We start from the raw sequence: 12,515 nt of genomic DNA, 5'->3' as shown, positions 1-12,515 counted from the left end.
TGCCGACATGTGGCCAACAGTAATGTTTTAATGTTCTTCATTATTAAACATTTGCACATAAATAAGTGACATCATATTCAGTACTTACTTTTGAAAGTTTACTCTTCGGCCGCTCCGCTTCTGCAAAATTATCCACACCCACCGCCGCGCTATGAATTGTGGGATATATGAGACCACAAAGTCTACACCGGACCACACTTCAAATTTGGGGAAATCGACGGTGCATTTGGAGAACACTTCAGAGTGGGACAGCCGTCGTCGCGTTGCTGTGACGTCATAGGTCTCCAAATGCGTACTCCGGAGCGTGCGGTCGCTGGATTGGGACACAGCCAGAGTCACCTGCAGAGGAAGTCTCTCACGTATTTCTTCTTCTTCTCTTGTTACGCCTGAAGAGAAAGAATGGAATGACATCACAGCACTGTGATGCGTCTTGCGTGTTATCTACATTTCCCCAATATCCTATTAACTGCTCTGTCCTTGTCTTTACAGAATAGATGTAAAATAAATCAGCGAGCGGCACGCTGCCCACGCCTGAAGCTGATGAAACAGACACAGACTAAACATTTAAACTGAAAAAAACAAACATCAATGAGCTTGAAGTTGTTTTAGACCCAAAGCAGTCAGGGCACTTTCATCAAACAGTCACCACTTTTAACATTTCAGTTTTTTTGATTGTCCATGAACATATCTTTTCATCTCATAGAATAAAATAGAAAAGCCCTTTACTGTCATTGTACATGTACAATGCTCCACGCCGACTGTGCCGAAATAAAATATACACCTAAAAACAGCAGGAGTATGTCTGAAACAATAGAAAGACACTCAGTGTCCTGAGTGATGTGGGTTACTCGGACCATGGCTCAGATTGGTGAGCTGTGTGGGAAGTGTGGGGTTTGGGGTGATACTGTTTGTGTATGTGCTGATTCGTCTCCGTGTGCACAAAATGAGTATAGAGGGTTACGCTACAGTCACACTGCATAAAGACAACGAGATGACCAAAATTACAGTGAGCATGCGCAGTGAAGTTGCAGTCTCGTTGCCTTTGAGTGGCTGCTTTGAAGATGGAGAACTGGTCTGTGACCAGTCAGTCAGCTCAGAGTGACTTTGGTGCATGAAGACAGCAATAAAAGTGCAGTTCAGTCAATCTGCTGCCAGTCTGCAACTGAAAGGAGTCAAGTCTCCAAGTATGCATGCAAGTATATCTATCTGTCATAATACTGTGATTATGGGTGATAAGTGTGCAAAATGGCTGTTGCCGTGTGCAGACACAGAAACTCACATTAACTTCTTACACTCAGACCTCAGAGATCTGAAACTGAAATTTCGTCTACAAATAGTGACGTAGCCGATGCGGGACAGCAATTCAACTGCAAAATGACCCAGGCGCACAGCAACCTCGCTTTTTATAGGAATATAACCCCAACCAGCGGAGTGGAGTCCCTGCTGCAGTTCATCAGAGCAGACTGACTCAGATCGATTTCAGCCTGTTCAATCTGTGTTTATAAATCAGTCATCTGCTCTCACCAGTCTGTCTGAGAGTGGCTGCGATTGTTTGGAGACAGGTTGTCTCCTACCACACAGCTCGGGCAATCAGAATGGAGACATGGTTGTACAGGTGATATTCTGAACTGGCTCTGACTTGTGATGTTCTGGTCTTGATGGACTTGGTCTGTGATGTTCTGACTTTCTGTTTCTTGTCTTCAGAGGACGATCCAGACTATGCCTTCCTCGACACAGATCAGTCCTCCTCAGAGACGCTCCCCCCTCTCCCTGGTTCCTCCTGTCTCCCTCCTGCCCTGCCGGAGAAGAGGCGATGCAGCACCACAGGTGAGGACACACCTGAGTGACTTGTCTGTCCCCCTCTCTGTCTGTCAGCCTGACTTGCTGTCTGTCTGTGAACTTCAGGTAACACAAGCTCCCAGACTCAGCCATGCTTTGGGTTCGGTTCTGCCCCTGAGGACCAGAGCAATGCCAAGTGTGATGACAGCACAGGCCCAGATGAACCTGTCTCCTCCCCTTTGTCCCCCAGCAAGACACCCCCTCCCCTCCCTGAGAAGAAACGACACAGTGAGTGAACAGGGAGAGAACAGCGGATCCATAATCAGTATGATTGGAAAATCCATTAAACTGCCTCTCTCACCTGCCTGTCTCACCTGTCTCTCATTCGTCTGTCTCTCTTCTGTGTGTCTCACCTGTCTCTTACCTGTCTGTCTGCAGTCCACGAGTACCTTCAGTTCTGTTCGTCCTACAGCGATCAGTCCCCCCTCATGTTCTATCAGAGGCCTCCAGGTTTCAGTCAGAGATACAACAGCCGACATCGAGAGCTCGACACCTCCTACCAGCTCTCTCACGCACATCTGGACACACAGCTGGACGCAGACTTCACTCCCTCACCTGAGCTGGTTCCTGCTCCGATTCTACCGCCGAAGAAGAAGCAGCAGGTCAGCGAGGTCTGAAAATGTTTGGACGGTTTTGACTTTATGTCGTCACCAAAGTTTTCTTGTTTCTAACATTGCCAGGACTCAGCTGACAGGCCGACTGAAGAGGGCGGAGACAGGTGAGAGGCCGCACACACGCACACGCACACACGCACACGCACACACACACACGCACACACACAAACACACACGCACATAAACACGCGCGCGCGCACACACACGCACGCGCACAAACACACACGCACGCGCACAAACGCGCGCACACTCCTTCAGGGCGTTCTGTCTGTCCTGCAGTTCCCAGAGTGTCCAGCAGGGGGCGGAGCGTGACAGGAGAAGCAGCACGGAGGAGCAGGAGGAGGTGTTACTGACTGACAAGAAGAAGATTCTCTGCAGAATCATCATGAAGTCTGAGGTGCTGCTTTGACCTTTTCCACCCCCCCCCCACACACACACACACACACACACTTTAAATCTTTCACTTAACCTGTTTGCTGACCTTTGACCTGTGTCTCAGGAGGAGGAGGGGCCTGATGTAAAGGCGGCCTCACCTGATGTCCTATTGGTCTATGCTACGGGGACCAGCAGCAGAGGTGAGTGTTGGTAGACACCTGGCTGGAGAATCATATGTGAGACACCACCTGTGTCATACCTGTGCAGATGCTCCACAGAGCATCAGATCCAACAAACACATGAGCACGAGCACATCATTTACAGCCCGCAACTAACAGGAAACAGTCCAAAAATGACATCAGAGGCAGCAGGTGATCTCCTCTTCTTTAATGCTGTGACGAGCTGATGCAGTTCAGAAGGAAGCGCTGCTGCAGAAACTTTATTCGGGGAGCTTTGGGGTTTACAACAGTGCAGCTTAGAAGTAAAGAACTAACGCATGAACTATTTTTCAGCTTCACTCAGAGTGTTTCTATGTTAGATGATCAGATCTGTGTGAATGTGTGTTTGCAGACCAGGACCTGTACCGTGACGCTTTCCTCTGCACCTACAGGAGCTTCATCAGTCCAAACGATGTCATCAGCAAACTCCAGCACAGATATCCTCAAACACACTTTGAGGCTGGGCTCACCGGCTTTGCTTGTAGCTTCAGCAACAGGACAGCATTAAGAAGAGGCACACAGTGCTATTAAAACAAATGGCTGCTGCTCTGAAGTATTGTTTCTCTCACACTGCTGTGAGTGGAGGCTGGACAGAACCAGCTCTGTGCTAGTTCAACAGCTCATCGTTGTTCACGTGTTTTCCCACAGTCCCCGTGATTATCTGTCTGTTCGTCCACACTCTGTTTACTGTGACTCTTTAACTGCCAACACGTACAGACACCTGTGTGGCAGACGGGAACATGCAGACCTGACAGCTGCCAAAAACACGTTCCACCTGCTGGTGGGCGTGGTGGACGAACTATGGTGAGAAATACACACAGATCTACACACACAGTGTATGCAGTGGTGTTCTTCATTAAGACTGTTCAGAGTGCAGAGGCCTCTGAACCTTGGCTGTGATTAAAGGAGACCATCTCTCATATTCACACGTCGGCAGGAAAGCCAGACTTATGTAGGCGCTCACATGTACTCCTGCTTATTACCTGGAAGTGTGAGTTAGGATTTATGAATAAAAGCATTAGAAACAAAGGTAAGATCTCCTGTTTCCAGACCCCCTCTTTCTGATAGACTTATGAGCAGTTTTTAAACATGATTTTAACCTCACATAAAGGCCTCTGTGTCTTAAGCTAATCCAAAATGCTGCAGCAAGAGTCCTGACAGGGACTAGAAAGAGAGAGCAGATTTCTCCTGTTTTGGCTTCCTGTTAAATCCAGAATTCAAAATCCTGCTCCTCACATACAAGGTCTTAAATAATCAGGCCCCATCTTATCTTAATGACCTTGTAGTACCATATCACCCTATTAGAGCACTTCGCTCTCACACTGCAGGCCTACTTGTTGTTCCTAGAGTATTTAAAGTAGAATGGGAGGCAGAGCCTTCAGTTTTCAGGCCCCTCTTCTGTGGAACCAGCTTCCAGTTTGGATTCAGGAGACAGACACTATCTCTGAAGCCAAGTTGATTGGCTGATAAGAAACCATGTGGGCCACGGGACACTTTTTAATGCCACACTTGATGTTTTCAAATCTATCGAGTAAGATCAGCTGTCCACATACTTTTGGCCGTGTGTCATCAGTGTGAATACTGTGTGTGCAGCGCGATAGAGCTCGACTCTGATGTGCTTCTGCTACTGATGGACTTGGTGTTCAGCCTTCTGATTGGTGGAGAGCTGGGACCGGCCCACCAGCTGCGGTCCAACATCCTGTCAAAGATGGAGAAGAGGTGGAAGCTAATTGGCTCACCTCAGTCACTCCGTCCACTTGCTGCCAAGGGTGTGGCTGCCAGGTAAGCCTTCACACCTGACAGGTTGAAAGCATGCTGAGCTGTCATTGGTCAAGTTTGAATGTTTCTGTCCCCTCTGCCTCAGACCGGGAACTCTGCTGGACTTCAGGAGTCAGGATTTAGCTGAACAGTTGACTCTGCTGGATGCTGAACTCTTCACAAAGATTGAGGTACAGACCCGCCTCTCTCACGCCTGGTTCTCCAGCTGTTCTCACGAACCTGCTTGAGAACACAAAGTATTCATACCTGGTTTATGGTAAACAGGTAAATGATGCTTTGGGGCACAAAGAGCCGTCTCCTCGTTGAGTTTTCCACCAGCACGTGCAGCAGTACCTCTTGGTTTACAGTGTGGCTGCATCACGATCTGCTGCCACAGAAGAACCTTTTCTGTGTTTACATGATTTAGTTTATTTCATCAACCTGCCGGAGCCTGCAGGTTTGGTGCACTGGGATGACAGTTGGTTCTTCTCACCTGTCCAGCTTCCAGAGGTGTTGCTGTGGTCAAAGGAGCAGAATGAGGAGAAGAGTCCCAACCTGACAGAGTTCACTCAACACTTCAACAACGTCTCCTTCTGGTAAAACATCAACACAACCGGCAGATACACAACTTCCTTCGTCAAAGAAACACAATCTGTGACTCCATCAGGTTATTGTTTCCATCAGAATCGTGCTGGAGAAAGAGCATCAAAAGCCCACAGACCCCTCAGAAAATGCCTTTATGATGTTATTCTTGATGTTCTTCTTTTATGCCACAATCACAATCGGCTTTCTGAAACCGGCACTGTAGCAATCACAGTTACTGTCTGAAGGCAAGAGAAATGCCCGACACATTTACTTTCCCAGGTGGTTCATTACGGTTTGTGCCATACTGGTTGTCATAGTTTGTTTGACCTTTATTATTCATGTTTTACTTTCAAGTTATGTCAGTGGAAACAGACAGGAGCAGGGACGGGACAGACAGAGAAAGAGAAGCTTCTGAAACTAATGAACCTTCTTTTTGTGATTTCAGGGTTCGTTCCGTCATCATCCTTCAGGACAAACCTCACGACAGAGAGAGGCTGCTGCTGAAGTTCCTGAAGATCATGAAGGTCGTTAGAGTCCGCAGTAGAAAAAGTCCTTTTGTCTTCATTTGTATTCAAAGCTGGTTTCAGTCTGGGACCTCCAGTCAGGGAGGACAGCAGCTACATCAGAACTTATTAGACTGACAAACTGGAATAAAAAGATTTATTTTCACAAACTCACTGCATCATTACAAAATCTGTGTGTCCATTTGTGGTTCCAGACTGTGGTCTGTTGTCATGTCATCTTGTCAAACCGCACGTTCTTTTTTCCTGCAGCACCTGAGGAAGCTCAATAACTTTAACTCGTACCTGTCAATCCTGTCAGCGCTGGACTCCGCCCCTCTGCGACGCCTGGACTGGCAGAAAAGCACCTCAGAGGTCAGATCGAGTTCATTGGGATTATTTCATCGGTTCGCCTCAGTGCATTAACAGTGTTTTATGTCTGTTTGGCTTCAGGCTCTGGAGGAGTTCAGCACCTTGATCGACAGTTCATCCTCTTTCAGAGCCTACAGAGCAGCTCTGGCTGAAGTGGAGCCTCCCTGTATACCCTACCTGTACGTAAATACCCTACCTGTTGGGCAGTAACCCTAATGTAGAACGTGTCTATGTGATCAACCTCACAGCAGCCACATTATTGCTCAGATAAAAGGCTCCAACAGCACAAACACAGTCCAGAGGTCCAGTTCAGGATCTCCAATTGGCTGAGGTTTAGCCTAGCTGGCAGCTACAGCCACCTGTGTCACCATTCACTTGTCAGTCAAAGAGGCCACGCCCCTAACAATACAATGTAAGCAGGCGTTATGAAGGAGGAAACTATCCACAGACCAAACAGTTTGTGTATCTGGCTGTAAACATGTTTGTTTCTGCTGTAAAGTTTTAACATTGGAGTCTATGGGGACTGCCTCACTGCTGCCTCTGCTGGACGTCAGAGGAACTGCAGCTACATGTTTCAGGTCTGAAGGCTGATGCTTTGTCTGCCCGTCTCTCTCTCTCTCTCTCTCTCTCTCTCAGGGGTTTGATTCTGCAGGACTTGACTTTTGTCCACCTTGGGAATCCCGACACTTTGATGACATCACAGGGTTCAAAGGTTAACTTCTCCAAACGCTGGCAGCAGTTTAACATCCTGGACACTCTGAGGAGCTACCAGCAAGTGTCAGTTACCTACAGAGCAGTTCCTCCTCAATCATTAGGAGTACCTCGTGGTTGTATTGTTGTATGCTGAAGCTGTTTCTCTCTGCAGGAGCTACACTCTGCTGCCCGATGATGACATCATTTCCTTCTTTAACGACTTCAGCGATCACCTGGCTGAGGAGGCGCTGTGGGAGCTCTCTCTCAAGATCCGGCCAAAGAACACTCCTCGAGCCAATCAGCGATGAGCTTTGGTGAAGGCGCAGAGGGTCACGCAGCTAATCGGCTGCACCTGTTCTGATGCTAACATGCTGTAACACAGAGAACTGAACCGGTGCCAAACCGGGGGGCGAGGCCCGAGACCGTGACATTACTGGCACAGACACATGCAGGGTAAAACCTGCAGACATTTTACTACCGGACCTTTGGTATTTCCAGGCAGAGGTTTCCCTCCCTCGCTCCTGTTAACAGAAACATATTCAGATTCAGGTCCGGTACCCACAGATGGATCAGAGACTTCCAGATTTTGCTGAAGGAAGAAAAACTGCATCCAAACATCCATGAAACATCACTGCTGACCTGCCAGTCAACTCACCTGCCCTTACCTGATGGTGGAAACCTCACCTCAGCACCGTGTCTTCAAGGCCACAAAAATTAGTTAATCATTAAAGCTGATCCCACCTGACCATCTCGGGAATTCCAGTGGAAAGAGTCCCTGCTTAGTAGGAATGATGCAAAATTTCAGCTCCTTTCAAGGGACGAGGGTCCGATTGTTTTAGATGTTTTTCTAGCACCGTTTTCTGATCTGTATTTAAACACATCACGCTCGGTCCTTCAGGTGTCCGAGGGTAACTGTGGGTCTGTGGGTCTGGACTCTGAGGGTAACTGGACTGGTTCTCATGTGGTCCTCTACTTTTTAATTCAGTTTTATTTATAAGGAGGCTCTGGAGGTCCCCACAGATGCACGTAAACCTGTATCAGTTCATCGACCTCAGACACACACCGTGTGGTTGAACTGAAGGCTTTGTTTCTATTGGCCACGTGAAGGTACGTCACAGCATGCAGGGGTCAAAGTTCAAGTCTGCGGCATGCGCGAGTACTCCGCTGGCGTGCTTGGTGCTTTGCTCGGCGTAGCGGTAAACCGTTATTGCGGGGGGCAAACAGTAGAGACGAATGTGTTTGAGAGCACAGCGCTGCGTCCTGTGTGAAAGCGCCTTAACGGCCACGCTTCCATGAACGCATTGAGAACAACCTTCAGCATCTTGGCACGCTGACTGGAGCAGCCAGGGATCAAACCACCATCCCTATGATTAGCAGATGACGTGCTCCACCTCCTGAGCTATGCCACCACCATCATGGACGGATGATGATGAAGGAGGTGAGATCCTGTTGCTGGACTGAGGTGGAGCATGAAGGCGATCCATGAACTTGTGATGATGGTTCATGGTGTCTGAAGAACATCAGCCTGCAGCTGGATGCTGACGCATTTGTAATGCGTGACAGTTTCAGCTGCTTTTAGAGAAGATTCAGTCGTGCTTTCTACAGACGTCCAGACCTGCTGCTACAGATCACACATCCTCCATCATCATCATCATCGTCAGTCTGAGCTCACCTGAGCTCCACATCCTCAGCAGCCAATTTACCCTCCAACACCTGAGCAGCGACGCTAAAACGTCCCGACCTTCATCCCTCAAAGTGTGAGTTTAATGTCCCGCTGAGGCCAGGACACCAACCAGCCCACCTGAGTGTCAGACCACAGAGCTCTAAGGCTACAAAATGATTTCTCTAAACATACATGAATATGGAAAATCACCAGCTCACACAGTAATGAACACTGTGGGGGTGTCACAGCTGGTCACATGATCTGTTTCCAACTCACAGCCACGGAGACGCCGTTCATCGTCCCACATCAAACACACCTGTACAGGAAACAGGAAGCATCATACAGACACACCTGTATGAATATTACACATGACTGATAAATATGTTCTTTATTTATTCTTTTTTTATTTTGCCCGTGTATATAACCAGCAGCAGTGCGTCTGTTCACTTTAAATAACACAATCTTATTATAGCGCCGACCTGCCGGCAGCTGATTACGGATTATTTTCTCTGAATGACCAACTGATCAATGGTGAGCTGAACGAACGCCGATTAGAGCCACCGATTAATGAAACATTCATCTATAAGATGTGGTCCAGCGCTAACTTCATGGACTGTGGAGACTTTTTGATTACATGTAATTTTAACAGACATGAACAGTTGGCGTATTAAACAGCTGCATCAGATTCTGCTCATCATCAGCGCCTCCACAAGACGACAAAATACCGACGTGGGCAGGATCGAGAAACCCTCATTCACCTGGAAGCTGGCCCAAGAGGTCAAAGTTCACATTTCTTCACACCGCAATCGTTGCGACACCTCAGGTTCATCTGATTGACACGTGGTCGAGCAGGGGGTGGAGTCTGCAGCGGTGGCTCTCACCTCTTGGCTCAGAGCTGCAGGTGAGGTCGGCCGGGCGGCGGCACTGAACACTGACTGCCACAACATCTCCAAGACTCTGGACTGAAGGTCACCGAGGTCAAACTTTCAGAAAGACTGATGAGATAAGTCTACATCAATCTGCATGATGAACAAAGTCACGAGATGGAAACAACGGCGTGATGAAAGCATGCTCACGTGGACGCTGCGCTCTCGTCACTGATGCTACGAACATGGTTACTGTTTGAATAAATGAGCTGTTTGTCAGGCTCAGGGAGGAAGACGGGATAAAGACATGCTGTGGGAGAGAGACAGAGATTAATAACAAGTATGATTCAATGCAGAGAGGTCTGTTAACACATAGTGAGTGAAGGAGAAACACTCAGTGCATCATGGGAATTCCCGGCAGCCTACGACTATTGCAGCATAACTAAGGGAGGATTCAGGGTCACCTGGTCCAGCCCTAACTATATGCTTTAGCAAAAAGGAAAGTTTGAAGCCTAATCTTGGATTATTATAACGGTCTTTTTACTCGTCTCAACAAATCAGCTGTGGATCGCCTTCAGACTGCACAGACTTTTAACTGGCACAAACAAGAGGTCACACATTACTCCAGTTTTGGCTTCTCTTCATTGGTTGCCAGGAAATTTTAGAGTTCATTTTAAAACTTTTGTTGTAACTTTTTGAGCTCTGCATGGTGAAGCTCCCCAGTGTATCTCTGAGCTGCTGAAGCCTCATGCTTCATCCCGAGCACTCGGGTCCTCAGGTCAAAGGTCACTGTTGGTCCCACGCACTGGGTTCAAACCCTGTGTGGGGATCGGGCTCCTCAGGCACTGAGGCTGTCGTCTTTACGCTGTGCACACTCCACTGACTCCTTTAAAAAGCAGTTGAAGACATTTTTATACAAACAAGCTTTTAATCTTTTCACTGTTTTATATTATTTTATTTATATTTCTGGATTTATTGTGAAGCACTTTGTGATTTTAATCTGTGAATTGTGCTATATAAATAAATTTTGCTCACTGTATTTTCCGCACCATAAGGCGCACCAGATTATAAGGCACATTAAGACAAACAGTCAGATAACTCGACCTTTATTAAGCTCATTCACAGTAACTCTTAACACTGTTAAGCTGTAACACATTAAATATTGAAGAATACACTCACTTTTTCCTGTACATTAACTTCCACAATTCCATCAAATTCTTCACCTCCCGTGTCTGAGTTAAACAGCTGGGCAATTCCGGCATCAAGCATGCCCGGACCCCTCTCATCATTATCTGAATCAGTCTCGTTGCTGTTACTTAGCTGTTCAGTGATTATTCCAACCTTCGTGAAAGCTCGGACGACACTTGAGACTGATACCTTAGCCCAAGCATCCACGATCCATTGGCAGATAGCGGCGTAACTTGCTCCGCGTGGCCTCCCTGTCTTGGTGAATGTGTGTTCGCTTTCTGTCATCCAATGCTCCCTCGCAGCTCGTAATTTAACTTTGAACGACCTGTTGACACCAATATCTAGTGGTTGGAGTTCTTTGGTTAATCCACCCGGAATGACGGCAAGCTCCGAATTAGTTTGCTTCACTTGGGTTTGGACAGCCTCGGTGAGATGGGCGCGCATGGAGTCGTAGATCAAAAGATTTGTGGAAAAACCCATCCGGTCTCTTGACATAAACTCAGCCACTCGCTCATCTTCTCCTCGTCCATCCAGCCCTTTGAGTTAGCCTTCACAATGACGCCGGCCGGAAACTTGTCTTTTGGCAAAGTCTTCCTCTTGAAAATGACCATGGGTGGTAGTTTCATCATGCTAGTGATGTGTTCTGGCCGTATCTTCTTTTCAGTGATCTTATTCTGGCAGTAGGTGCTGAAAATGGCCAACTTTTCTTTGTAATCGTTTGGCAGTTGCTGTGAGACAGTAGTTCTTGTGCGGATTGAGAGATTATGCCTTTTCATAAAACGGAAGCACCAAGAAGGTCCCCCTCGAAAGTCGTTGATCTGCCTGTCATGTGCTGCCGCTGTAGCCTTGAGTCGAATAGAGACTGTAGAGACACTTCTACCTGCTGTTCTCTGTTCAATAACCGAGTCTAACTGCGGCCATCGCGCCTCGTTCCCTCGGAAACTCCTTTTGGTCTTCTTTACTTGTTTTAGGTCATCTTCGTGCTTCCTCCACTTGCGCACCACCGACTTATTAATGCCAAATTGCCTCGCAGCTGATCTATTTCCATTTTCTACTGCATAATTGATTGCTCCCAGTTTAAAATCTGCTTCGTAAGCATAACACGGTAATGTTGTGTTGAAGCACAGTACATATTACTCCACGAGGCTCCTTGCAACGGTAACCGTAATGCTCCGAGAAAGTGGCACTAAAAGGTTTTTTTGACAGATTTTTGAGCATCGTGTACCACCTAAAATCGGTTCAAGGTCAGTAAGCACAAACCAAAATTCATACATAAGGCGCACTAGATTATAAGGCGCACTGTCGATTTAAGGATTTTACGTGCGCCTTATAGTGCGGTAAATACGGTACTTACTAATCTTAAAAGTAGTGTCTGTCTCCTGAATCCAAACTGGAAGCTGGTTCCACAGAAGAGAGGCCTGCCTGTCACGGCCCCTCCCCTCTGTGAACAGATTGCTGTGGGAGGGGCTTCAGTCTGCCTTTTATTACATCAATTCCAGGCAGAGCGACATTTGACGGTGGAGGTTTTTAGTGTTTTTGGGTGAACTGGCCCTTTAAAGAAGTCAGATTTAAGAGGAGTCAGAAACATTGGTTCATTGATTATTGACAATCGTATTATTGGTTTCATGTAAACACTGAGGACGAGCAGACTCCCCGGCTCCTGCTTCGTTTCCTGCTCTCAGCTGAGTGAGGTGGACCCTGTAGAGCAGCAGGGTCATGTGACACACCTCAGTCTGAGCACGTCCCAGAATCCCACCCATCTGCTCACCTGTGCCGATGTCACAGCGGCTCTCGGTCCGTTTTCCCAGCATGCATCATTCACAGACACAGAACTTCAGCTGTAA

At 47.5% G+C, this 12,515-nt stretch overlaps 2 protein-coding genes across 2 annotated transcripts in view; one reads left to right on the top strand and one right to left on the bottom strand.

Moving 5' to 3' along the window:
* Positions 1–10,522, top strand: part of LOC146376973 (rap guanine nucleotide exchange factor 1-like) — a 26,587-nt gene extending 16,065 nt beyond the window's left edge. Inside the window, exons 8-23 of the mRNA XM_084945727.1 lie at positions 1,705–1,827; positions 1,906–2,067; positions 2,218–2,441; positions 2,520–2,557; positions 2,733–2,850; positions 2,953–3,028; positions 3,399–3,483; positions 3,758–3,850; positions 4,640–4,828; positions 4,911–4,995; positions 5,306–5,400; positions 5,835–5,913; positions 6,163–6,264; positions 6,343–6,440; positions 6,898–7,038; positions 7,127–10,522. Coding sequence (XP_084801853.1) covers positions 1,705–1,827; positions 1,906–2,067; positions 2,218–2,441; positions 2,520–2,557; positions 2,733–2,850; positions 2,953–3,028; positions 3,399–3,483; positions 3,758–3,850; positions 4,640–4,828; positions 4,911–4,995; positions 5,306–5,400; positions 5,835–5,913; positions 6,163–6,264; positions 6,343–6,440; positions 6,898–7,038; positions 7,127–7,262 — 1,844 coding nt within the window. The 3' untranslated portion in view covers positions 7,263–10,522. The remainder of the gene's footprint in view (positions 1–1,704; positions 1,828–1,905; positions 2,068–2,217; positions 2,442–2,519; positions 2,558–2,732; positions 2,851–2,952; positions 3,029–3,398; positions 3,484–3,757; positions 3,851–4,639; positions 4,829–4,910; positions 4,996–5,305; positions 5,401–5,834; positions 5,914–6,162; positions 6,265–6,342; positions 6,441–6,897; positions 7,039–7,126) is intronic.
* The window catches only part of LOC146376972 (uncharacterized), a 13,767-nt gene extending 1,252 nt beyond the window's left edge, over positions 1–12,515 (bottom strand). Inside the window, exons 1-2 of the mRNA XM_084945728.1 lie at positions 12,440–12,515; positions 89–386 (exon numbers count right to left, since the gene is read on the bottom strand). Coding sequence (XP_084801854.1) covers positions 89–386; positions 12,440–12,482 — 341 coding nt within the window. The 5' untranslated portion in view covers positions 12,483–12,515. The remainder of the gene's footprint in view (positions 1–88; positions 387–12,439) is intronic.

Source organism: Perissodus microlepis, chromosome 12, assembly GCF_051167445.1.
Source record: "Perissodus microlepis isolate ML-2025 ecotype Zambia chromosome 12, ASM5116744v1, whole genome shotgun sequence".
Lineage (NCBI taxonomy): Eukaryota > Metazoa > Chordata > Actinopteri > Cichliformes > Cichlidae > Perissodus > Perissodus microlepis.
This window is presented reverse-complemented; position numbering and strand designations above follow the sequence as displayed.